The following is a 25,150-nucleotide window of genomic DNA, read 5'->3' as shown; positions in this document are numbered from 1 at the left end:
ATTAAAAATTTCAAACTCAAACAGGCATTTGTTTATACTATTTCCATGTTTTATTTCTCAGTGTTACCTGTATTTCTGGTGTAGTAAGGCCACTTTTTGGATTGCTTCTTCCAGTACTTTTTCATCTTGTAACCACCCCTGAAGAAAACACACAGACATATAGAATAATTCAGCCAAATTTCTTAGGAAGAATCATTGCTACTGAGTGTTCCTGACTCTTGTCACCATCAGGGGAAATCATGGCTATTATTATGTGGGAGCTTTGCTTACATAGGTAACCATGATCGTTCTAAGGAATTAAGTGGCTTCTGCCTAAGAGCCAAAACCTTTGCCTTGCCTTCTCAATTCATCCTGGAGAAAGTTTCAACTGAATTATTTCAGGTTGGTGACAACAGTCAGCCAATTCTGAGCCAGTAAAATAACATCATGTACATTCTCTGGCTGGCTGTGTAGACACTAAGAAAAAGAGCATACCAGCTCCCTTAGTTGTTCCAAAACAGTTTTATGTCACTTCTATCAGTAGTGACTTAAAATGTGGAAGGCAGTGTCTTTTTGTCACCTGCTTTTCTTTCTTTTTTTTTATGAGGCAGAGTCTCACTTGGTCAACCTTGGTAGAGGTCTGTGGCATCTCAGCTCAGAGCAATCTCAAACTCTTGGGTTCAAACAATTCTCTTGCCTCAGCCTCCCAAGTAGCTACGCCAGCTATTTTTAGAGATGGGGGTCTTGCTCTTGCTCAGGCTGGTCTCAAACTCCTGAGCTCATGCTATCCACCACCTACTTTTAAAATGGCTGATGAGAAGTCAAATTCATTTTCAACGTAACTTTGTGAGGTTTCAAGCCTTCAATTAAAAGCAAAATCTCTGTCCGGGCATCGTGGTGAGTGGATTGCCTAAGCTCACGAGTTCGAGACCAGCCTGAGCTAGAGTAAGACCCCCCACATCTCTAAAAAATAGCTGGGTGTTGTGGGCGCCTATAGTCCCAGCTACACAGGAGGCTGAGGCAAGAGAATTGCTTGGCCAAGAGTCTGAGGTTGCTGTAAGCTATGATGCCCCAGCACTCTACTAGGGGTGACAAAATGACACTCTGTCTCAGAAAAAAAAAAAAAAAAATTAAACATGAGAATTAAATCCAAAGGCTTAAAAAAAAAAAAAGCAAAACCCTGCATGGTGCCTCAGAAGCTGAAAATGACTCACATTGAAATAAAAACCAATTTCTCTGGGGACACTGCTGGGACTACAGACCCTTCAGTTCGTATGGTTGACAAAGACCCAGAAGACTACAGCAGAGAAAGCATTCATACTTGAAACTTTTACAAAAGGGAACTAGGATTTTTAAATGCCATTCCTGACTTAACACAGACTTCATTTCAAGGATTATTAAAGGCATGGGAATAAATTGTTTATAAAAAGGCCCACGGTCAGAAGAAGTCTTACCACAGGAAACAAGGCAAATTTCTGAAGAAAGTCCTGGGATTCATACTGATCGAAGTCACCAAAATCAGCTATACAAAATGACAAATATTCACATGTTAATTATATATAATTTGGATTGTGAAAAATATACAAAAAAATTCAGTCTGCAATGTATAGATGATGTGCTTATAATTCAAAAGTCTAACTTGCCTAATAGTTATATAAAGTATATTTTAAAAAATATTAATTGGGTAGATATATGTGTCTTAACTTGGAAAAAGCCTATGAATTAAGTAGAAAACATGTTATAAATTATATGCTCTCATTTATATAGTTGAAAAAGAAACAAAACCTAGTCTATAGTTATGTATGCTTACTTACATATAGAAAAATATCAGGAAGAAACAAAATTATTGACAGTAGTGATTACCTCTGGAGAATGGGATTTGATTATGTGCATGTGTTACAACAAGATTTATTGTTTTGAAAACAATTTTTTTTTTTTTTTTTTTAGACAGAGTCTGACTTTGTTGCCCTCAGTAGAGTGGGATGGCATCACAGCTCAAAGCAACCTCAAACTCTTAGACTCAAGTGATCCTCTTATTTCAGCCTCCCGAGTAGCTGGGACTACAGGCACCCCCCATAATGCCTGGCTATTTTTAGAGACGGAGTCTCACTCTTGCTCAGACTGGTCTTGAACTCTTCAGCTCAGGCAATCCACCTGCCTCTGCCTCCCAGAGTGCTAGGATTACAGGTGTGAGCTACCATGCCTGGCCCCGAAATTTTTAATTCTTTAAAAAAATTAACAGTGGGGCGGCGCCTGTGGCTCAAGGAGTAGGGCGCCGGTCCCATATGCCGGAGGTGGTGGGTTCAAACCCAGCCCCGGCCAAAAAAAAATTAACAGTGATGGGTGGCGCCTGTGGCTCAGCGGAGTAGGGCACCAGCCCCTATGCCAGAGTGGCAGGTTCAAACCCAGCCCCGGCCAAAAACTGCAAAAAAACAAAAACAAAAACAGTGCTTGCTTCAGTAGCAGATATACTAAAATTGGAACAATACAGAAAAGATTAGCATGGGTGGAAATAATATAACTCTCCACACCTATTATCTGAAGGGATTTTATTAATGATTATTCTAACTAAATTTCAATTCATAAGGTTAAATGCCACTTATCATTTGAAATAATGCTCCATCAGAAATTTTCCCAAGTATATACACACATAAATATATGTAGATTAAACATGTAAAAAATAAAAAAATTTAAAAAATTCAAAAATGTGAGGGGTAAAATCTTCATTTGTTGTGGGTCATTATGAAAGTTCTGAGATACACACACATAAAAAAGTCAAGAAATGCAAAATCCATGCAGACAGAAACAAATGAAGCCCTCCTATCAACACCAATAAGCAAGCAAATTGAAACTTGCACCGGTGAATCAAAAAGGAGAATGTCAACTGTATTTCTTGGAATTCAAATAATGGACCATAACACGGTCTGTCTCAAAATTTCTATAGTGATCCACCTGACAATACCCTGTAATCCAGGATGACTAAGAAACCAAACAAATCAAGTGTACTTAAAGTATAAGTGGATATAACCTCATCAACATCATTGATTGGCAGATCTTTCTAAAATATTCGCTATTAGCAGCAGATCAAATCTTTGAACCAAATAATACGAAGCAGTCACACATCACTTTACAATGGGGATACATTCTGATATGTGCATTGTTAGGGGATTTCACCCTTCTACTTACACAAACCCAGATGAGGTGGAGTTTACTATACACCTAGACTATATGATACAACTTACTGCTCCTAGGCTACAAACCTATGCAGCATGTTACCAGACTGAATACTGTAGGCAGCTGTAACACAATAGTAAGTATTTATGTATGTAAACATAAAAAAGGTACAGTAAAAATAAAGTATTATGCTTATTGCTTTTTATAAATTATGTTAAATTTTTATTCTGAATTGAGAAATAATATATATTTATTGGGCACAATGTGATGTTCTGAATAAAATAAACTTGTAAAAGAAAAAAAGAAAAAAACTAAGGTATTATTATTATTATTTTTTTTTTTTTTGAGTCAGAGCCTCAAGCTGTTGCCCTGGGTAGAGTGCCATGGCATCACAGCTCACAGTAACCTCCAACTCCTGGGCTAAAGTGATTCTCCTGCCTCCGCCTCCCAAGTAGGTGGGACCACAGGTGCCCACCACATCACCCGGCTTTTTTGGTTGCAGTTGTCATTGTTGTTTGGTGGGCCCAGGCTGCATTCGAACCTGCCAGCTCAGGTGTATGTGGCTGGCGCCTTAGCTGCTTGAGCCACAGGCGCCAAGCCTAAGGTATTATTATTTTACAGGATCGCCACAGCATGTGCAGTCTGTTGTAACCAAGATGTTGTTATGTGGCACATGTCTATATACACACATACATTACACATATTTCTATTAATTGAACTGTTTGCTCTGTTGAAATATAATACCGTTAACCTACAAGTCTCATTTCATTGAAGTAATTTAAGATCATTTTTCCCCAAAAGAAAGATGCTTAAATTACAGTAATATGTCACTAATAAAAAGACACTACTAAAGATATATATAAAACATCAGTTGCTTTAAGAATTCCTTGCTGTCTTTGTTATAAAACACGTTTTAATCTGATATAACTATTACATTATTGATGGCCCTTATTTACCTTGCACAGCTAAGCCTGCTAGCTGAATTGCTTGTTCTAATGTACAAGGAATGTTTCCTTCCAAGACATCTTTCTTCAGCTGCAGATAATACTGATACCTATATAAAAAAGTCAATTTTATAAAGTCAACATCAATATTATCTCCAATTGTAACATAATGCATTTCATCATAATTTGTTAGAGAAGCATAAACCAGTCAAATAAAACCTTAACCTCAAAATGTTTGGAAAAATGATAAGAATGTACTTGACCACATTCACATCCACACACACACACAAGTAAATCAATTCAGTGAGTCCCTTATCCCTAACTATATATATTTCAAAACTAAAACTGTCCATAAGACAGTTGATTATCTGTCTCATCCTCTGTATCAACTTATCAACTTTTTAATACAAAACACTTCAGACAAAAAACTACATTAATAATTACAGTAGAATCTCCATAGTTGACCAACTCCTTAAGTTGACCTAATTTTCATAGGCCAGACATGGACCACATGTACTCAACGGAAGTTCCTTCTGTTCACCACCTTTGTATGTTGACCAGTTTCATAGGCCCTTGGATGGTCAAACTGCAAAAGTTCTACTGTACATAATAAATTAGGTCATCTCATTTTGCATAATAGAAATTCTAAATATGTAAAAAGGGAGCCTTTTTCTTCACCTATTTTTCTTAGACTATTAACAGAAGGCATAAGTGAGTATTGGCATTTTTATTTTTTAAATATTATTTTGAAAACTTTGTAACATGTATAGAGAATAAGTACAGTGAGCGGATGCTCATTGTGCTGCCTCAGTCAACCCTGAGCCTGCCATGTTTGGTATTCTGCTCTTATCAACTCCCTCCAAGTGCTCTGCAGCAAACCCCAGATGTCATATTTTATTACCTGTAAACACTTCAGTAGGTATCCCTACAGAAAACTTTATTTTTAAGACATAACTATGTTTTAACATACCCAACAAAATGAACAATGTCTTCACACTACCCAGTTTATGTACGATTTTTATGACTGCCTCAAAAATGTATTTTTACAGTTTTTTCCCGAAGAGATTAGGATCGAAGGGTCCAAAGAAGGTTTACATTCAAATTACAATTGAGACAGAGTCTCACTATGTTGCCCTCAGTAGAGTGCCGTGGCGTCACAGCTCACAGCAACCTCAAACTCTTGGGCTTACGCGATTCTCTTGACTCAGCCTCCCAAGTAGCGGGTCTACAGGTGTCCACCACAACACCCGGCTATCTATTAGAACTTTCTGCAGTGAAAGAAATGATTTATATCAGTGCTATCCAATATGGTAGCCATTAGTTACATGTGGCTATTAAGTACTTTCATTGTGGCTAATGCAGCTAAGAAACTAAATTTTTAATTGTATTAATTTTAATTTATTTAAATTTAACAACAAATAGCTACATGTAGCTATCAAACAGTACAGACTTAGAGGCTTGCTTAGATACAAGTTCAGTTTCTTTAAGAATAATGAATGTATCAGTGGTGCTGGCTATTTCCTGATATATCGCATTACAAGAAACAATATTTGGTTATCCCACTTATAGTGATGCTGACATTGCCCACTGAATTCAGATGACGTCAGCCTGTTCCTTTTACCCAAATGTTTTAGTAGTTTTGACTGTTAAGGAATTTCTTTCTTTTCTTTTCTTTCTTTTTTTTTTTTGAGACAGAGTCTCACTATGTTGCCCTTGGTAGAGTGTTGTGGTGTTACAGCTCACAGCAACCTCAAACTCTTGGGCTTAAGTGATTCTCTCGCCTTAGCCTCCCAAGTAGCTGGGATTACAGGGACCCGGCACAATGCCTGACTATTTCTTTGTTACAGTTGTCATTGCTGTTTAGCTGGCCTGGGTTGGATTCAAACCTACCAACCTCGGTGTACATGGCTGGCACCCTACCCACTGAGCTACAGGCACCACCATCCATTGGGAATTTCAAATGGTGATTTTGGTATTCTACAATTTCTCCTGAATTCATTTGGTATGATTTCTTCTATAAAGAACTTTAATTTGATTATCCTTATAAACTTTACAACAAAAAGATAAGGCTGGTTGCAGTGGCTCACGCCTGTAATCCTAGCACTCTGGGAGGCCACAGCAGGTGAATTTCTTGAGCTCAGGAATTCCAGAACAGGCTGACCAAGAACAAGACCCCATCTCTGCTAAAATAGAAAAACTAGCCAGGCATTGTGGAGAGTGCCTGTAGTTCTAGGTACTCAGGAGGCTGAAGCAAGAAGATCACATAAGCCCAGTAGTTTGAGGTTGCTGTGAGCTATGATGCCACAACACTTTACCCAGGGTGACAGAATGAGACTCTGCCCCTCCCAAAAGATAAATTTACTGCCATTCAGAAAAACAAATTGGTACTCTAGCAAATTTCAAAAGTGACCAACGAGGTTGTTTTTTAAGTATTATAAATTCATAAATTTTAAACATATACCCGATGTGTTTAATTCTATGCAGACATTCTGACTCAAATTTTCCTCTTTTTTTATAAGTAAAAAATCCAGACACAAAGTGTTCGCTCTCTCTGCCATGTAAGAACCCAGCAAGAAGGTCTCCAAGCTAGAAAAAGCCATCATCAGAACCCAATGAATGTTCAGACTTCCGAACTATGAGACAATTTATCAGTTGTTTAAGTCACTTAGTCTATGATACTTTGTTACAGCAGCCCATGCAAAGACATATTCCAAGGTCATTTTTGATGGCTATATTGTATAATCATTGCCTCATACTACAAATTTCCTTTCCTTGAGGATGTCAAATGTTAGTCTGTTTGTTAGCATGAAGTGTTCCTCTGAAATCTGATGCTAATCTTATTTTCTTAATTTCATAAGTAACTTAGCATTTTTGTCCAGATACACAGTATGCCTTTTCAAAACAGAGCATCAAGTCATCTTTTTTTCAAGAAAGTTTTTAGAATGTTACATAGTTAGAATATAGAATTTTTAATATAGTTTTTTTTTTTTTTTTTTTTTTTGTAGAGACAGAGTCTCACTTTATCACCCTCGGTAGAGTGCCATGGCATCACACAGCTCACAGCAACCTCTAACTCTTGGGCTTATGCGATTCTCTTGCCTCAGCCTCCCGAGCAGCTGGGACCACAGGCGCCCGCCACAACGCCCGGCTATTTTTTTGTTGCAGTTTGGCCGGGGCTGGGCTTGAACCCACCACCCTCGGCATATGGGGCCGGCGCCTTACTCACTGAGCCACAGGCGCCGCCCTTTAATATAGTTTTTAGAATGTGTTCTTTGCCAATGTTTTGGCTTTCTCTATTAGGGAATCCTATTACATGTAATTTTTTTTTTCTTGGTCTTGTCTCCTATGTTTATACTATACTATTATAATTTCTATCATGTTAAAATTTATCTCTAATTCTTTTCTCAGCCATTTTTTTGTTGTTGTTGTTAGAGACAGCCTCAATTTCTTGCACCCAGTAGAGTACCATGAGTAGAGGACCACAGCACACAGCAACCTCAAACTCTTGGGCTTAAATGATCCTCTGGCCTCAGCCTCCTGAGTAGCTGAGACTACTGGTGTCTGCCACAAAGCCTGGCTATTTTTTAGAGACAGTATCTCCCTCTTGCTCAGGCTGGTCTCCAACCTGTCAACTCAAGCGATCCACTTACCTCAGCTTCCCAGAGTGCTGGGATTACAGGTGTAAGCCACCATGCCCAGCCTGCCCCTGGCTTTTTTGAGACAGAGTCTTACTTTGTCGCCCTAAGTAGAGTGCTGTGGCGTCATAGCTCACTGAGACCACAAACTCTTGGGCTCTAGTGATCCTCTTGCCTCAGGCTCCGGAGTAGCTGGGACTATAGGTGCCTGGCACAACACCCAGCTATTTTTAGAGACAGAGTCTCACTCTAGCTCAGGCTGGTCTCAAACTCCTGAGCTCAGGCAATCCACCCACCTCAGCCTCTCAGAGTGCTAGGATTACAGGTGTGAGCCAATGAGTCTAGCTTTTTCTCAGGACTTTATTTTTATGTCCACCCTCTGCATAGCCAAATTTTTCCAAAGCTTTTCTAATTCAGATTTAAATGGTTCTTTCATAACATGTTATTTTCTTTTTCTCTTTTTTTTTTTTTTTTGAGACAGTCTCACTCTGCTGCCTTGGTAGAGAGTGTTCTGGTATCATCATAGCTCACAGCAACCTCAAACTCTTGGGCTCAAGCAATCCTCTTGCCTCAGCCTCCTGAGTACCAGGGACTGTAGGCGCCCTCCACAACGCCAGGCTAACTTTTTTATTTTTAGTAGAGACAGGGTCTTGCTCTTGCTCAGGCTGGTCTTGAATTCCTGAGCTCGGGCAATCCACCCCCTCGGCCTCCCAGAGTGCTGGGATTATAGGCATGAGCCACCCTGCCTGATCACATGTTATTTTCTTAATTTGCTTGAGGTCATTTTGTAATATTAGACAGCAATTTTCTGCTGCTTTGTGAACACATTCTTTTTGGTAAGTCTTCATTTTCCTTAGATATGTTATTCAGATTGTTATTTTCTTAAAATATCTTTGAGTGGGTTTATAACAACATTTGGAGGATATAATTGGTATATAATAATCTCAAATTTAAAGCATATAATTTTGATACATGAATATATCCATCACCACAGGATAAAGAACATACCAATCACATGTAAAAGTTTCCCTTGTAGCCTCATACATTATCCTTCTCCGCTACCCCTTCCCCCTTCCTAGGAAACCACAGATCTGCTTTAGGATGCTATGGACGTGAATAGCTAGAACATCTCCAGATACCTTGGAGTCGGAGGTAACCTAGTAAAGGGAAGAACACACTAGGCATGATGTAACAAGGGTCCTTGGAGAGTTTGTGGAGCTGTTAGACAAGCTCTGAATGACTGACCTCTTTCTTGCCTTTGCTTACCTAAGTCAACAATATTTAAAGTTTATTGTCATGTATAGTGGCACTTAATCCTTACTGACACAACTTCTCTGTACTACACTTGTCCAATGAGCAATCCCACTGACTGAATATTGTCAGCCTATTCTCTCTCAACCTGGCTAACGCCTTTGGTCAGGTCTGAACTAATGCCTAGCTTACGGCACAGACATTCCTAATTGGTCTCCTGACTACAGTCTTGCCACCTCTAAGAACTTCTCATGATAGGTGATCTTCAGAAAATGCAAATTTGATCATTCCATTCCATTAAAATTCAAAAATGTCTTCTTCATTGTCTCATGACTTTACTACCAATGCCTTTTTTAAAACTTCCTCCCGGGCGGCGCCTGTGGCTCAAGGAGTAGGGCACAGGTCCCGTATGCCGGAGGTGGCGGGTTCAAACCCAGCCCCGGCCAAAAACCAAAAAAAAAAAAAAAACTTCCTCCCTGAGTGGCGCCTGTGGCTCAGTTAGTAGGGCACCGGCTCCATCTACTGAGAGTGACCAGTTCAAACCCAGCCCTGGCCAAACTGAAACAACAACAACAACAAAATAGCCAGGCACTGTGGTGGGTGTCTATAGTCCCAGCTACTTGGGAGGCTAAGGCAAGAGAATCACCTAAGCCCAGGAGCTGGAGGTCGCTGTGAGCTATGATGTCACAGCACTCTACCAAGGGCGACAAAGTGAGACTATGTCTAAAAAAAAAAAAAAAACTTCCTTTCTCTTCTCTGAGTAATATCTGAAACTCCTTGAAAATACAGTCATTTTCTTTTCTTTTTTTTTTTTTAGAGACAGAGTCTTACTTTGTTGCCCTCAGTAGAGTGCTGTGACATCACAGCTCACAGCAACCTCCAGCTCTTAGGCTTAGGCCACTCTCTTGCCTCAGCCTCCCAAGTACCTGGGACTACAGGCGCCCACCACAACACCCAGCTATTTTTTTGTTGCAGTTTGGCCGGAGCCTGGGTTCAAACCCACCACCCTCAGTATATGGGGCCGGTGCCCTACTTACTGAGCCATAGGCACCACCAATACGGTCATTTTCATTATTCATTTTCATTATTACTCTTGCTTGGCATTAACTATTTTCTCTAGAAAATTCCTTCTAAAGTCAATAAAAAACTCAGCTTCTTTACCTTGCCTGTCCAAGTTACCTTTGTACTGCCTCTAGGAATGCACAGCTTTAATAACAGCATTTATTATCACATGATCACTATACATAATTATTCATTTATATGAAATGCCAGTCCCAGACTATAAGCAAGCAACTCCTTCCTGTTAAGATTAAAATGTATTCACTTACATATTCACCTCCCACTATGAACAACATAGTTCTTAGATAATATGGTGTCTTCAGTAAATGTTTAAATGAATTAATGATCAGTTTTCCTCCCAGCTTCCACTTCTCTCTTTAATCTTTATATTTCAGACTTATTTTGGTCCATTTGTGCTTATCTCTACCACCTGATCCTTGCTGATGGGTTTTCCAATCTCTTCTAATAATTAACCAGCAGGCTCAAACAGCATTCCACACACATGGGGCAGTACCAGGTTCTTACTATCTGCAGGGCATTATGTTAGATAGCATAACGAAAGTAAGGCTAAAGAAAACAAGGATTTAAAATCTAGGAAAAAGATAAGGTATATACAGAACCATAATGAGAGGCTGTAACAAAGGCCATCTTAACACAAGTACAAGCAAAATCTAGGACAGTCTGGAAAAGGCAAACTCATTACAGACTGGAAGCCAAGGATGCTTCATGGAGAAGGTACCTTCTGAACTTCAACTCAGAAGATGAAGGAGATTTCAGTACATAAATATGAGGGAAAGATCTAGGACACAAAGATGAAAACATATGTGGCATGTCCAGGGCCCTGGAAATAATCTAGCTTGGCTCAAAAGTAGTGTTAAATAGGATTTAAAAGATAAGGTAATGATGAATTTCAGGGAACTCTGAAAGACAGACTCAAGAATTCAATTTTTTTGCTGTTGCTTTTTGTTTTGTTTGTCTTGGGGGTTGGGGGAGAAGAACATTTAATTTAGCTCCTCTATCCTGCTCCTTAATATCATCTTCCCTTTCTGGTTTTGTCCCTGTTAAGTATACTTATTAGCCAAAATTTTCTGTTCTAAAACACTTCACTCCTCTCCTTCTCTACCTTCCCTCCCCAACAAATTTTCTCTCCCACCCGTCACAGAATGCAGCTACTGGAAACTTTTGGCACATTTCCTTGAGGAAGGAACAAACACTACGATTTTTTTTTAATCTCTCTCATTTCCTTGTTAGAAAGGATCAGAAACAAAACAATAAAAACATTAAAGGTGACATCACTACAAGAGTTCACAGCCAGGGTAAAAACATCGTTTTTCCCTGTAATGATTCCTCTGGGCCTATAACTCATCCAATGTGTAGTAAAATACTCTGACATGCGACATACCAGCACCTCCTTGTAACAAGATAACTGAAAACGTAGGGCAAGAGGGCAAAATTTTAGGCTTTTATCTCTTGACTTCGACCTTAGTTTTTTTTAATCTCACTAGATTATTTCATAAAAACAAATAGCATGTCATTTCTCACCTGGTAATTTCCTGCTGCAGCTGTGAAACTGAAGGCACGTAAAACACCACCCCAAAATAGACGGTAGGTTCCGATGCATATTTGTCCAGCTGCTTCTTCAGAGGTTTTTCCAAATCTACCCACCGGCGTTGATTTTGCTTATTGTAGTACCAGAGGCTGAAGTAAGTGACCTGAAAGACAGAAGGTCACTGAAGAAGACAGTAACGTACAAAAGGATTTCCATGACTTCAGTTATACCAATCCATGACCTGGACCAATGACAGTGGTCTGCTATGGCCTCTCTACTCAGAAAGGAACAATAGCAAGAACTGAAAGGGAAAAAAAAAGGGAAGACCTATCTTTATCTAGAGACTCATTTCAGGAAATAAGGCAAAAAGTCAATTACATCTGTATATCATTTCTTGAATTCAGCACACAAAAGAAGCATTCCATGTCCTGGATGTTGAATATAGTTGGTGCTACTGAATTTTACACACAGGTTTAACAAAGACAAAAAATACTGAGAATATTATGCTTTAGTAAATTACTATAATATTCTTCAATGATTTTTTTTTTTTTCTAATTTTTCTTATTTCTTGTAGAGATAGGGTCTTGTTATGTTGCCCAGGTTGGTCTAAACTCCTGGTCTCAAGCGATCTTCCTGCCTTAGTCTCTCAAACTGCTAGGATTACAGCAGTGGGAGCCACCACACCTGGCCAATTTGGGCTTCTATAAATAAATTACTTCATGTAAATGCTGCAAATGTCTAGTACAAATATAACTGGAACTCTTTTTTGCCTTTTTACTCCTCCAATTTCATTAGACATGAATTTAAAGGAACTGTAATGCTGAGGCGAATTCATTCTCTCTCCTCCAACTCCCATACACACACACACACGATAATAACTATGACTGATGCAGTAAAATAACACAAGTATATTGCTCAGAGGTTTGAAAAAAATACCGAGTTATTAGTACTTAGATCTCACTTGCAGCGTAATGAAACTTCTAAGGTAAATCAATACTAGTCCTTGGCCCAGACAAGGTGAAAGGGTATTAATGCACGTTAGCAGTTTGAAATGATAATCTCAGGCCACTGCTAATACTTCAAAATCAATTTACAGATCAATGCAATTGGAAAATCGCTACTTTGTAGTTTTAGACTCTAAAACAACATCGTCTGATAGAATTTTGTGCAATGATAATAACGATCTATATCAGCACCGTCCGATAGCCACACATGGCCAAGAGTACCGGAAATGTGGCTAGTGCCACTTAGGAACTGTATTTTTATTTATTTTTATTTATTTATTTTTTTTGTAGAGACAGAGTCTCACTGTACCGCCCTTGTGTAGAGTGCCGTGGTGTCACACGGCTCACAGCAACCTCTAACTCTTGGGCTTACACGATTCTCTTGCCTCAGCCTCCCGAGCAGCTGGGACTACAGGGCACGCCACAACACCCGGCTATTTTTTTCTGTTGCAGTTTGGCAGGGGCTGGGTTTGAACCCGCCACCCTCGGCATATGGGGCCGGCGCCCTACTCACTGAGCCACAGGTGCCGCCCTGTATTTTTATTTTTATTTTATTTTTTTATTATTTTTTTTTGTAGAGACAGAGTCTCACTTTACTGCCCTCGGTAGAGTGCCGTGGCATCACACGGCTCACAGCAACCTCCAGCTCTTGGGCTTACGCGATTCTCTTGCCTCAGCCTCCAGAGCAGCTGGGACTACAGGTGCCCGCCACAATGCCCAGCTATTTTTTTGTTGCAGTTTGGCCGGGGCTGGGTTTGAACCCGCCACCCTCGGGTTGGGGCCGGTGCTCAGTGAGTAGGGCGCCGGCCCCATATGCTGAGGGTGGCGGGTTCAAACCCAGCCCCGGCCAAACTGCAACAACAACGACAACAAAAAAAAAATAGCCGGGTGCTGTGGCGGGTGCCTGTAGTCCCAGCTACTTGAGAGGCTGAGGCAAGAGAATCGCTTAAGCCCAGGAGCTGGAGGTTGCTGTGAGCTGTGTGATGCCACGGCACTCTACCAAGGGCCATAAAGTGAGACTTTGTCTCTACAAAAAAAAAAAAAAAAAAAAGTTTGGCAGGGGCTGGGTTTGAACCCGCTACCCTCGGCATATGGGGCCGGCGCCCTATTCACTGAGCCACAGGCGCCACCAGGAACTGTATTTTTAATGTTATTCAGTTTAATGTTTTTTTTTTTTTTTTTTTTTTGAGTGGGAGTCTCAGTCTGTCACCCTGGGTATAGTAGTGTCATCATAGCTCATAGCAACCTCAAACTCTTGAACTTAAGCAATACTCATACCTCAGCTTCCTGAGTAGCTGGGAATATAAGCGCCCACCATAATGCCCAGCTAATTTTTTTTATTTTTAGTAGAGACAGGGGTCTCACTCTTGCTCAGGCTGGTTTTAAACTCCTGAGCTCAAGCAGTCTGCCCATCTCAGCCTCCCAGAGTGCTAGAATTACAGTCAGGAGCCACTGCACCCACTGGCCTTTTATTCAATTTTAATTGACTTAAAGAGCTGAAAGTATCTAGTGGCTATTTTACTGGAGAGTATAGCCTTAGAGCAACAATAAAACTGAGAAATAATGCTTAGGCCATTTTATTGACCAGTAATCCTCATTCAAATAAAAAATAAATAAGTAAGAAATATATGTGTCATTTTTCCCTTTATATCCACAAATTCTAGTATACTGTTGGAGTTTGGTAAACTTTGTTTAATGAAAAGTATGAATGTTGTTCTCTTGTTTCTTGGTTGCCACTCAAGACATCATGTATGAATGAAATATTTTGTACATTTTTGTACGTTTACTATGTCCTCGTTTTTATTCCAAGAACTGTATAAAGTTCAAAGATTAAAGCACCACCACTAACTTTCTAAGAAGGTATTTTTACCTGTGTTAAATCCCAAAGCCAGTGTTTCTTTAAGTATTGTCTCTGGACTTGTTCTACCAGAATTTCCTGGACAACGTCATGAGCTCTAAAGAGCTATTAAACTCCTAAAAAAACTCCTAAACTCCACAAAAGTTTGAAGACCACTGCACTATTGCACATTGTCCCTCCAAAATTATACAGGAGAAAGCTATACAAATAATCTATCATTTATTTTTTATCTTTTTTTTACGGACAAGGTCTCAGTCATATTGCCCAGGCTAGAGTGCAGTGACTGTTCACAAGAGTAATCCCACTACTGACCAGCACAGGAGTTTTGACCTGTTCCGTTTCTGACCTAGGCCAGTTCACCCCTCCTTAGGCAACCTGGTGCTCCCCTCATCCCCCACCCCCACCCCCGGGAGGTCACCATATATATTTTTAAATTTTATTTTGTTTTTTAGAGACACCAAAGTCTTACTTTGTTGCCCTTGGTAGAATGCTGTGGCGTCACAGCTCACAGCAACCTCGAGTTCTTGGGCTTAGGTGATTCTCTTACCTCAGCCTCCCTACTAGCTGGGATCACAGGAGCCCGCCACAACAGCCCAGCCACAATCAGCCCGCCACAACAGCCCGCCACAATCAGCCCAGCTGATTTTTTGTTGCAGTTTGTCCAGAGCCAGGTTCGAACCCCCACACTTGGTACATGGGGCCGGCGCCCTACTCACTGAGCCATAGGTGCTGCCCAGGAGGTCACCATATTGATGCTGAACTTAGTAAAGACACCTGATTGGCATTGCACACTACAGCCTAGAACTCCTGGACTCAAGCAATTCTCCTGTCTCAGCCTCCTGAGTAGCTGGGACTACAGGCATGCACCACTGTGTCCCGCACAACTAATCTATCATACAAACATGAGAACAAAACCAACAATAAAAATCTATACTTGAAAAAAACAACAAAATCTATCCTTGAAAAACTACATGGAAATCAAATTTTTGAAAATCTAAACAGTTTAATATATCTGAAAGTTCAAATCCTATTGTTAATTATTTTTTGAAGCCATGATTATGTTTATAAAATCAGTTATGTTATTTGTAAGGAAACAGTATGTATCACATTTATGGGAAACAACTACTGTTCCTTCCCTCTTATAAACAGCAATTTATAAAAAAGAAAAATCTGGGGTTGGTGCCTGTAGCTCAAGTGGTTAGGGCGCCGGCCACATACACCAGGACTGGTGGGTTCAAACCCAGCCCAGGCCTGCTAAACAATGATAAGTACAACAACAAAATAGCCAGGTGTTGTGGTGGGCGCCTGTAGTCCCAGATACTTGGGAGTCCGAGGAAAGAAAATCGCTTAAGGCCAAGAGTTTGAGATTGCTATGAGCACTCTACCAAGGGCAACATAGTGAGACTCTGTCTCAAAAAAAAGGAAAGAAAGAAAATTATGATTTAATAGAGCTTGGAAACTCTTAGCCAGAGCAATTAGGCAAGAGAAAGAAATAAAGGACATCCAAATTGGAAAGGAGGAAGTCAAACTCTCCCTGTTTGCAGACCACATGATCCTATATCAAGAAAAAGACACTACCAAAAGCTTATAGAACTGATAAATTCAATAAAGCTGCAGGATACAAAACCAATATACAAAAATCAATATCAGTAATGGTTCTGTACATAATTAACTGAAAAGAAAAAAGAAAAAAATCAAGAGGCAACCCCATTTATAATAGCTACCAAAACAAACAAACAAAACACCCCGGAATAAATTTAACCAAGGACACGAAAGACCTCTACAAAGAAAACTACAGAAAACTCATGAAGCGGCGCCTGTGGCTCAAGGAGTAGGGCACCGGTCCCATATGCCATAGGTGGCGGGTTCAAACCCAGCCCTGGCCAAAAACCACAAAAAAAAAAAAGAAGCCTTCAAAAAAAAAAAAACTTTGAATTTAGGGCGGCGCCTGTGGCTCAGTCGGTAGGGCGCCGGCCCCATATACCGAGGGTGGCAGGTTCAAGCCCGGCCCCGGCCAAACTGCAACCAAAAAATAGCCGGGCGTTGTGGCGGGCGCCTGTAGTCCCAGCTACTCGGGAGGCTGAGGCAAGAGAATCGCTTAAGCCCAAGAGTTGGAGATTGCTGTGAGTTGTGTGAGGCCACGGCACTCTACCGAGGACCGTAAAGTGAGATTCTGTCTCTACAAAAAAAAAAAAAAAAAAAGAAAACTCATGAAAGAAACTGAAGAGGAAGGGCTGGGCGCAGTGGCTCACACCTGTAATCCTAGCACTCTGAGAGGCTGAGATGAGTTGATTGCCTGAGTTCATGGGTTTGAGACCAGCCTGAGCTACATGAGACCCCATCTCTAAAAATAGCCAGGCATTGTGGTGAGCATCTGTACTCCCAGCTACTTGGGAGGCTCAAGCAAGAGAATCACTTGAGCCTATGAGTTTGAGGTTGTGAGCTATGATGCCAGGGCACTCTACTAAGGTCAACAAGGTGAAATTGTCTCAAAAAAAATTAGGACAGAAAGAAAAGAAAAAAGAAATTAAAGAGGATGCAAACAAATGGACAGACATCCATGATTATGGATCAGAAGAAGTAATATTATTAAAATGACAACACTACCAAAGCAACCTACAGTTGCTGGGACTACAGGCAGGCACCACCGTGTCCTGCACAAAATAATCTATCATACAAACATTAATTGATACCTATCCAAATACCAATGACATTCTTCACAGAAATAGAAAAAGAAAGTCTAAAATTTGTATAGAACCACAAAAGACCCCAAATTGCCAAAGCAATTTTAAATAAAAAGAAGAAAGCAAGCCCGGGTGTCACACCTGTAATCCTAGCACTCTGGAAGGCCAAGGCAGGTGGACTTCTTGAGCTCAAGAGTTGGAGATCAACCTGTGCAACAGTGAGACCCCTGTCTCTACTGAAAACAGAAAAACTAGCCAGGAGTAGTGGTGAATGCCTGCAGTGCCAGATATTCGGGAGGCTTAGGCAAGAGGATTGCTCAAGCCTGAGAATTTGAAGTTGCTGTGAGGTAGACTGACACCAGGGCACTCTACCCAGTGCAAGAGAGTGAGACTCTGTGTCCAAAAAAAAAAATATATATATATATGCGCATATATATGCATATATATATATAAAGACACAAATAATATGCCAAGTGGCAGAAGTTCATATAATAATATAATAATCTCATATTTATAGAAAGACACAAATAATCTCATGCTGAGTGGCATAAGTTCATTTTCTTTATGAATGTAAAAACTTGTCCTGAATTAGTCATGTAACATCCATTTATTTTTATTTTTTTGAGACAGAGCCTCAAGCTGTCACCATGGGTAGAGTGACGGGGCATCACAGCTCACAGCAACCTCCAACTCCTAGGCTTAAGCGATTCTCTTGCCTCAGCCTCCCAAATAGCTGGGAATACAGGTGCCCATCATAACGCCTGGCTATTTTTGGTTGTAGTTGTCATTGTTTTTTTTTTTTTTTTTTTTTGTAGAGACAGAGTCTCACTGTACGGCCCTCGGGTGGAGTGCTGTGGCATCACACGGCTCACAGCAACCTCTAACTCTTGGGCTTACCCGATTCTCTTGCCTCAGCCTCCTGAGCAGCTGGGACTACAGGCACCCACCACAACGCCCGGCTATTTTTTTGTTGCAGTGTGGCCGGGGCTGGGTTTGAACCCGCCACCCTCGGCATATGGGGCCGGCGCCCTACTCACTGAGCCACAGGCGCCGCCTGTAGTTGTCATTGTTGTTTGGCAAGCCCAGGCTGGATTCAAACCCGCCAGCCCCAGTGTATGTGGCTGGCGCCTTACCCACTTGAGCTACAGGCTCTGAGCCGTAACATTCATTTAGATGACTCGGAAATATTCATAACTAAAAATCAAGTACAGAATGTTTTTTTGTGTGTGTGTGTGTAGAAACAGAGTCTCACTTTACTGCCCTCGGTAGAGTGCCGTGGCGTCACATGGCTCACAGCAACCTCCAGATCTTGAGCTTACGTGTTCTCTTGCCTCAGCCTCCTGAGCAGCTGGGACTACAGGCGCCCGCCACAGCGCCCGGCTATTTTTTTGTTGCAGTTTGGCCGGGGCTGGGTTTGAACCAGCCACCCTCGGTATATGGGGCCGGCACCCTACTCACTGAGCCACAGGCGCCGCCCCAGAATTTTTTTTTTTTGAGACAGTTTCATTATGTCGCCCTCAGTAGAGTGCTACGGCATCACAGCTCTTGGGTTGAAGTGATTCTCTTGCCTCAGCCTCCCAAGTAGCTGGGAATATAGGCTCCCACCACAACACCCGGCTATTTTTTGTTGCAGTTGTCATTGTTGTTTAGCTGGCATGAGCTGGGTTTGAACCCACCAGCCTCAGTGTATGTGGCCAGTGCCATAACCATTGTGCTACAGGCACTGATCCCAAGTACAAAATTTTAAAACTTTATTCTCAAATATTTAAATAGATCAAATTCAGTTCATTAAAAAAGTCTAAAGAAAAAAAGGCCAGAAATAGGCCAGAGTGTGGAGTTGATAACATTTCCTATACTTTCTTATGCATAAAGTCAAGATTTTGTACAGTTTGGGCTGGTCCAATGGTAGAGTTATCAGAGCTTATTAACATTAGTGTCACTCAAGTTGCTATTCAAGTACTGACTGCTAAATTTGACTGGCTAAAAAAATATTTTGCAGTTTGACAATTATCTGATAATCTCAACTATCTGAACAGAAAATAGGAAAAAAACGTGTTTGAACAATGAAAAATACATGCCAAAAAAAAAAAAGAAAAGAAAAATACATGCCGATGTCAAATTTATAAAGGACATGCCTTTGACAAAAAAATTCCTCCTGGGTGGTGCCTGTGGCTCAAGGGAGTGGGGTGCCAGCCACATATGCTGGAGGTGGTGGGTTCAAGCCCAGCCCTGGCCAAAAAAACTGCAAAAAAAAAAAAAAAAAAGATTCCTCCTATCTTTTCATGGACATTTTTTTTCTTATGTTATACATATTTTTAATGAGTTTAGTGACTTGGTTATTCAGTCCAAAGTGGATTAAAAGATGACACATTAAAGGAGATAGTTAAATAATAGCAAATTGACAATAGAAGGAAGTTATAGGCAATACTAAAAAGCAAGGGAGAATACATATATCCAAGTAAAAACCCTTTAAAAAGTTATGAAGAATCACAAATGCACAGTAGTGTGGAGTTATTTACTGAAGGAACATTTGTTCTAAATATTAGTCATGTATTTAACAATCATTTTTCCTACTCTACTATTTAAGACAAGTGGAAAAGTGTATAAATCTATCCTAGTATTAGCACTCAAAATAGTTGTTCAGACCAAAGAGCAAACCTTGATTGTTAGGCAAAATTAATGACACAGTATGCTTCACTTCCCCAAAATAATTGGAAAAAAAATTATTTTATATACAGCTTTACTGCACTTTAGCCAATTTAATTTTGGCTTTATTATTTCACTTGCATGTTCAAGCCTGTTTTCCAAAGCCAAATATAAAAGATATCTCCATTTTTGCTGTTTTGGAACCAGCCATTGTTTTTGAAAAGTTTGACATTAGCTTGGAAGCTAATTACGGTCACGCGCTGTATAACATTTTGACTGGTAATGGACTGTAAATATAACAGTGGTCCCTTAAGATTATAATGAAACAGACTCTACGCCTATAGCTCAGCAGCTAGGGCGCCAGCCACATACACTGAAGGTGGCGGGTTTGAACCCAGGCCAGGCCTGTCAAACAGCAATGACAACTACAACCAAAAAAAGCCGGGCATTGTGGCAGGTGTCTGTAGTCCCAGCTACCTGGGAGGCTGAGGCAAGAGAATCGCTTAAGCCCAAGAGTTTGAGGTTGCTGTGAGCTGTCACATCACCACATTCTACCAAGGGTGACACAGTGAGACTGTCATGGGAAAAAACAAAAAAAAAGATTATAATGAAACTGAGGCTGGGGTGGGTGGATTGCCTGAGCTCACAAGTTCAAGACTAGTCTGAGTAAGAGTGAGACCTTGTCTCTACTAAAAATAGAAAAACAAGCTAGACATTGTTGCCGGTGCCTGTAGTCCCAAGCTACTCAGCCAGCTGAGGCAAGAAGACTGCTTGAACCCAGGAGTCTGAGGTTGCTGTGAACTATGACGCCGCAGCATTCTACCCAGGGTGATGGAATGAGACTGTCTCAAAAAAAAAAAAAAAAAGGAAAAAGATTATAATAGAACTGAAAAATTCCCACCACCAAGTAATGCTGTAGCTGTCACAAGTTGTAGTGCAATACATTGTCCGTATCTGTGGCAATGCTGGTAAACACAAACCTGCTGCACTGCCAGTGGTATAAAAGCATAGCACATTCAATTATGTACAGCACCTAATACTAGTAAGCAACTATGTTACTGGTTTATGTATTTATTACAATATACTTTATCATTATCTTAGAGTGTGTTCTTTCTACTTACAAAAGAAAACATTAACTTGAAAACAGTCTTAGGTAGGTCCTTCAGTGGGTATCCCAGAAGAAGGCATTGTTATTATATGAGATGATAGCTCCATGCCTGTTAGCACCCCTGAAGATTTTCCAGCGGGAAAAGATGTGACAGCACAAGACAGTAACATTGATAATCCTGACCCTGTGTAGGCCAAAGCTAATGAATGTTCATGTTCAAGCTTTCAACAAAAACTTTTTTTTTTAAACAGAGTCTCACTTTGTCACCCCAGTAGAGCACTGTGACGTCATAGTTCACAGCAACCTCAGACTCCTGGGCTCAAGCGATTCTCCTGCCTCAGCCTCCCAAACAGCTGGGATTACAGGCGTATGCCACAATGTCCTGCTATTTTAGAGGCAGGGTCTCACTATAGCTCAGGCTGGTCTCTGAATTCGAACAGAAAGTTTGAAAAGTAGACCAGGCACAGTGTTTCATACCTGTAATCCTAGTCCTCCGGGAGGTTAGGGCAGGAGGATCCCTTGAGCTCAGGCGTATGAGACCAGTCTGACTAAGCAAGATCTTGTCTCTACTACAAACACAAAAAGTAACCAGGCTTCATGGTGCTTGGTATTTCAACAGCCATCTCTAAATCACTGAATATTTTAGCATCCCCTAGATTAATTCTCAATTATCACTGAATAGACTTTTATGAAACTTTCATTGTCAGATATTTTTAACATTCTCCTTTTCTTTCCTATTCTGTTCTGAACATATCAGAATAGTTTCATAAAGTTAAAATGATTTCTTCATAGCCAATTAAAAATTTTCTTTCTTTCTTTCTTTTTTTGTAGAGACAGAGTCTCACTTTATTGCCCTTGGTAGAGTGCTGTGCCATCACAGCTCACAGCAACCTCCAGCTCCTGGGCTTAGGCGATTCTCTTGCCACAGCCTCCCCAGTAGCTGGGACCACAGGCGCCTGCCACAACACCTGGCTATTTTTTGTTGCAGTTTGGCTGGGGCCGGGTTTGAACCCACCACCCTCAGTATATGGGGTTGGCACCCTACTCACTGAGCCACAGGTGCTGCCCAGCCAATTAAAAATTTTCATAGCTATTCCCTACAACTGTTCAGATAACTATGCCTGCTATGTAAAACTACAGTAAAAACAAAAGTTTAACAGAACTTGGCCTCTTTTCAGACATAACAGCATTGACTTACTTTAAATGAACTGATGTTAACTCTGAGAACAAAGTGATTTGATAATTAAGCTTATTGATCAGAGGAAAAGATGGCTTATAAATTTGAGCTTGAGAAAAAAGTGAAGCACCCTAAACCATAGTCCTCTGAGAAGATATCAGCTATTACAAGCAGGTCCAAATCCTGTAAAAATGTAAACTCTTTTCTAAACTCTAAATCATTTCTCATCTAATTATTTTTAGTCTTTTTGGTTGTACTGTTTTCAAAGCAGAGCAGAGGGATGCATAAATTATCTGAAGGTTTTTTTAAGCCACTTATCCACTAGGTTTCATAAAGTCAATCCTATATAAAAATTGCAAATATAATTTTATCTTGATGCCTTTCTTTGACGAGGCAGAAGTCAAGAGACTTCATCAGGAAGGATACGAGAAGAGCTAACACTAGATAAAGTCTATCCTGGGATGAGATCATTTAACAAGGGTAGTTAACAGTATTAACCTAATTCAGTCCTGGAGCTTACCTCTACACTGAGACCGCCATAAATAATGAATTGTCTTACTTCTTTCTTTTGACAGACTAGTGTCAAAAGACAGAAGCAGACAGAATTTTCCCCTTTTTGATTTAATTTTAATTTCATACCGAGTAGCAGAAGTAATGGCAAGACCCTTACTATTCTATTAAAATTAGAAACAATTAGCCAGGCATGGTGGTACACATCTATAGTCCCAGCTACTCAGGAAGCTGAAGCAGGAGGCTCACTTGAGCCCAAGAGTTTGAGATTGCAGTAAGCTGTGGTGACGCCACTGCACTCTAGCCAGGGTGACAAAGCAAGACAGTGTCTCAAAAAAAAAAAAGAAAACAATTGTACTGTGGACACTGCCTGTCTTTGGTCCACTCCATCGCCAAGATGGTGGGAAGAGATAAGGAATTCAATTATGCTCAGAGTTAAACTAAACATAGCTAAAGCATCTAGTACAGTGAGTGCTTGGTGTATGGTCAATAGCCAATGAATAGCCTGGGTTGAGTGCCGTTATGTGATAGCTTACAGCAACCTTGAACTCTTGGCATCAAGAGATCCTCTTGCCTCAGCCTCCCAAGTAGCTGGCACTACAGGTGGCTGCCACAATGCTCAGCTAGTTTTTCTATTTTTAGGAGAGAAGGGGTTTCACTCTTGCTCAGACTGGTCTCCAACTCCTAAGCTCAAGCAATCCACCTGCCTCAGCCTCCCAGAGTGCTAATAGGCGTGAGCCAGTGAACCAGGCTATCATTCTTACTGTTACATGCAACCATATCACGTATGAAAAAAACAAAACCCAAAAAAGTTAAGTTGGTTTTCTTGAGTGACACTAGTAGTACAAAGATTTGAACAGAAGATCAGCTGGCACTGAAACTCTACCCTGCTGTCCCCCAAATCCCACTTTTCCAATTACAGTTGAATAGAATGGTATAAAGTTCAATCTGCTGAAAATGTACCTAAAGTTGAAATTAATTCGACAGGTCAACAAAGTCTGAGTCATCTCAATGAATGTTACATGACTAAGACAAGTTTTTAGATTCATAAAGAAAATGAACTTCTGCCACTCAGCATGAGATTATTTGTGTATTATCTTAGCCTATTCAGTTAAAGCTTATTTAAAATAACGCAATTACTCTGTCCTATTTACAAATCTATACACTGTACACCTTTTGGCAATTTCATTTGAGTAATCCATAGAAAGTGATACAAACACTTCATTAAAAAGTTACTTCTATTACATACTGCCAATGCTCTTGTAAGATTTCTGACATGCATAGTTTGTTCTAGGGAAACCAGCATCTTAAGCAAAAAATTAAATTGCCTCTGGATATTCTGTCAGTTCATTAAGAGATAAAAGAAATCTAAGTGACATTTGATTATGAACAAATTGCTTGGAGAATAGAATAGGAAAATATCAAAATGTCATGCTTGGATAGGTTGTGCATCTGACAAAAAGAATGATATAGAGGGCTAAACAATTGGACCAGGAATTTGATTAATGTATAAAGGAAGTATGAGTCACCCATACATTCCCTAGAGTTTTGTCACACACCTACTACCTAAGTGGGCACAAAGGTGCTTCCTGGGAGGGAAGACAGACATGGATCTATTATCTTTCCTCCCTGAGAGAGGATTTTTCCATAATAGTAACTTGGCCCATAAAGGAAATGAACTTCCCAAATGGCCCTTCCTATGAAGGCCAAGGAAAAAAAGGGCATTTGTGATAGGAAAGTGGGCAGGTAAAGGGGGTTACTATATTCAGAGGCAAGTTTTCTTCCTTTATTTTTTTATTTTTTGAGACACAGTCTCACTCTGTGCCCCAGGCAAGAGTACTGTGGCATCATAACTCACAGGAACCTCAAACTCTTGGGCTCAATTTGGCAATCCCTTGCCTCAGCCTCCCAAGTAGCTGGGACTATAGGCACCTCAACCCCTGGCTAGTTTTTCTATTTTTAGTAGAGATGGGGTCTCACTCTTGCTTAGGCTGGTCTTGAACTCCTGAGCTCAAACAATTCACCTGCCTTGGCCTCCCTGAGTGCTAGGATTACATGCGTGAGCCACTATGCCTGACCACAAATTATTTACTTAAAAACATGAAGATCAGGTTGGCGCCGGTAGCTTAGTAGGTAGAGTGCTGGCCACATACAGCCAGGCTGGCGGGTTCGAACCTGGTCGGGGCCAGCTAAAACAACAATGGCAATCACAACAAAAAAATAGCCAGGTGTTGTGGCAGGCGCCTGTAGTCCCAGCTACTTGGGAGGCTGAGGCAAGAGAATCCCTTGAGCCCAAGAGGTTGTTGTGAGCTGTGACACCAAGCACTCTACCCAGAGTGACAGTTTGAGACTCTGTCTCAAAAAAAAAAAACAAAAAAAGGGTGGTGCCTGTGGCTCAAAAGAGTAGGGCTCCAGCCCCATATGCCACAGGTGACAGGTTCAAACCCAGCCCCAGCCAAAAACTGCAAAAAAAAAAAAAAAAATGAAGGTCAGCTGGGTGCCATAGCAGTGGTTAGAGCACCAGACTGGCAGACCAGGAGCAGTTAAGTTCAACCCTCACCTGCACATGATT

General features: G+C 40.6%; 1 protein-coding gene across 3 annotated transcripts in view; it reads right to left on the bottom strand.

Annotated features, from left to right (window-relative positions):
* Positions 1-25,150, bottom strand: part of PTPN21 (protein tyrosine phosphatase non-receptor type 21) — a 93,980-nt gene that overhangs the window by 50,489 nt on the left and 18,341 nt on the right. For 2 of the 3 annotated variants that reach the window (XM_053600988.1, XM_053600989.1), the window contains exons 3-6: positions 11,585-11,754; positions 4,110-4,207; positions 1,434-1,501; positions 68-138 (exon numbers count right to left, since the gene is read on the bottom strand). In XM_053600988.1, coding sequence (XP_053456963.1) covers positions 68-138; positions 1,434-1,501; positions 4,110-4,207; positions 11,585-11,754 — 407 coding nt within the window. Of the gene's footprint in view, positions 1-67; positions 139-1,433; positions 1,502-4,109; positions 4,208-11,584; positions 11,755-25,150 lie in introns of those variants that run through there. The other variant, XM_053600990.1, reaches the window with a different exon arrangement.

The sequence above is a fragment of the Nycticebus coucang genome, chromosome 9 (genome assembly GCF_027406575.1).
Source record: "Nycticebus coucang isolate mNycCou1 chromosome 9, mNycCou1.pri, whole genome shotgun sequence".
NCBI classification, from domain to species: Eukaryota; Metazoa; Chordata; class Mammalia; order Primates; family Lorisidae; genus Nycticebus; species Nycticebus coucang.
Note: the sequence above shows the minus strand (reverse complement) of the source record. Positions and strands in the feature narration are given on the sequence as shown.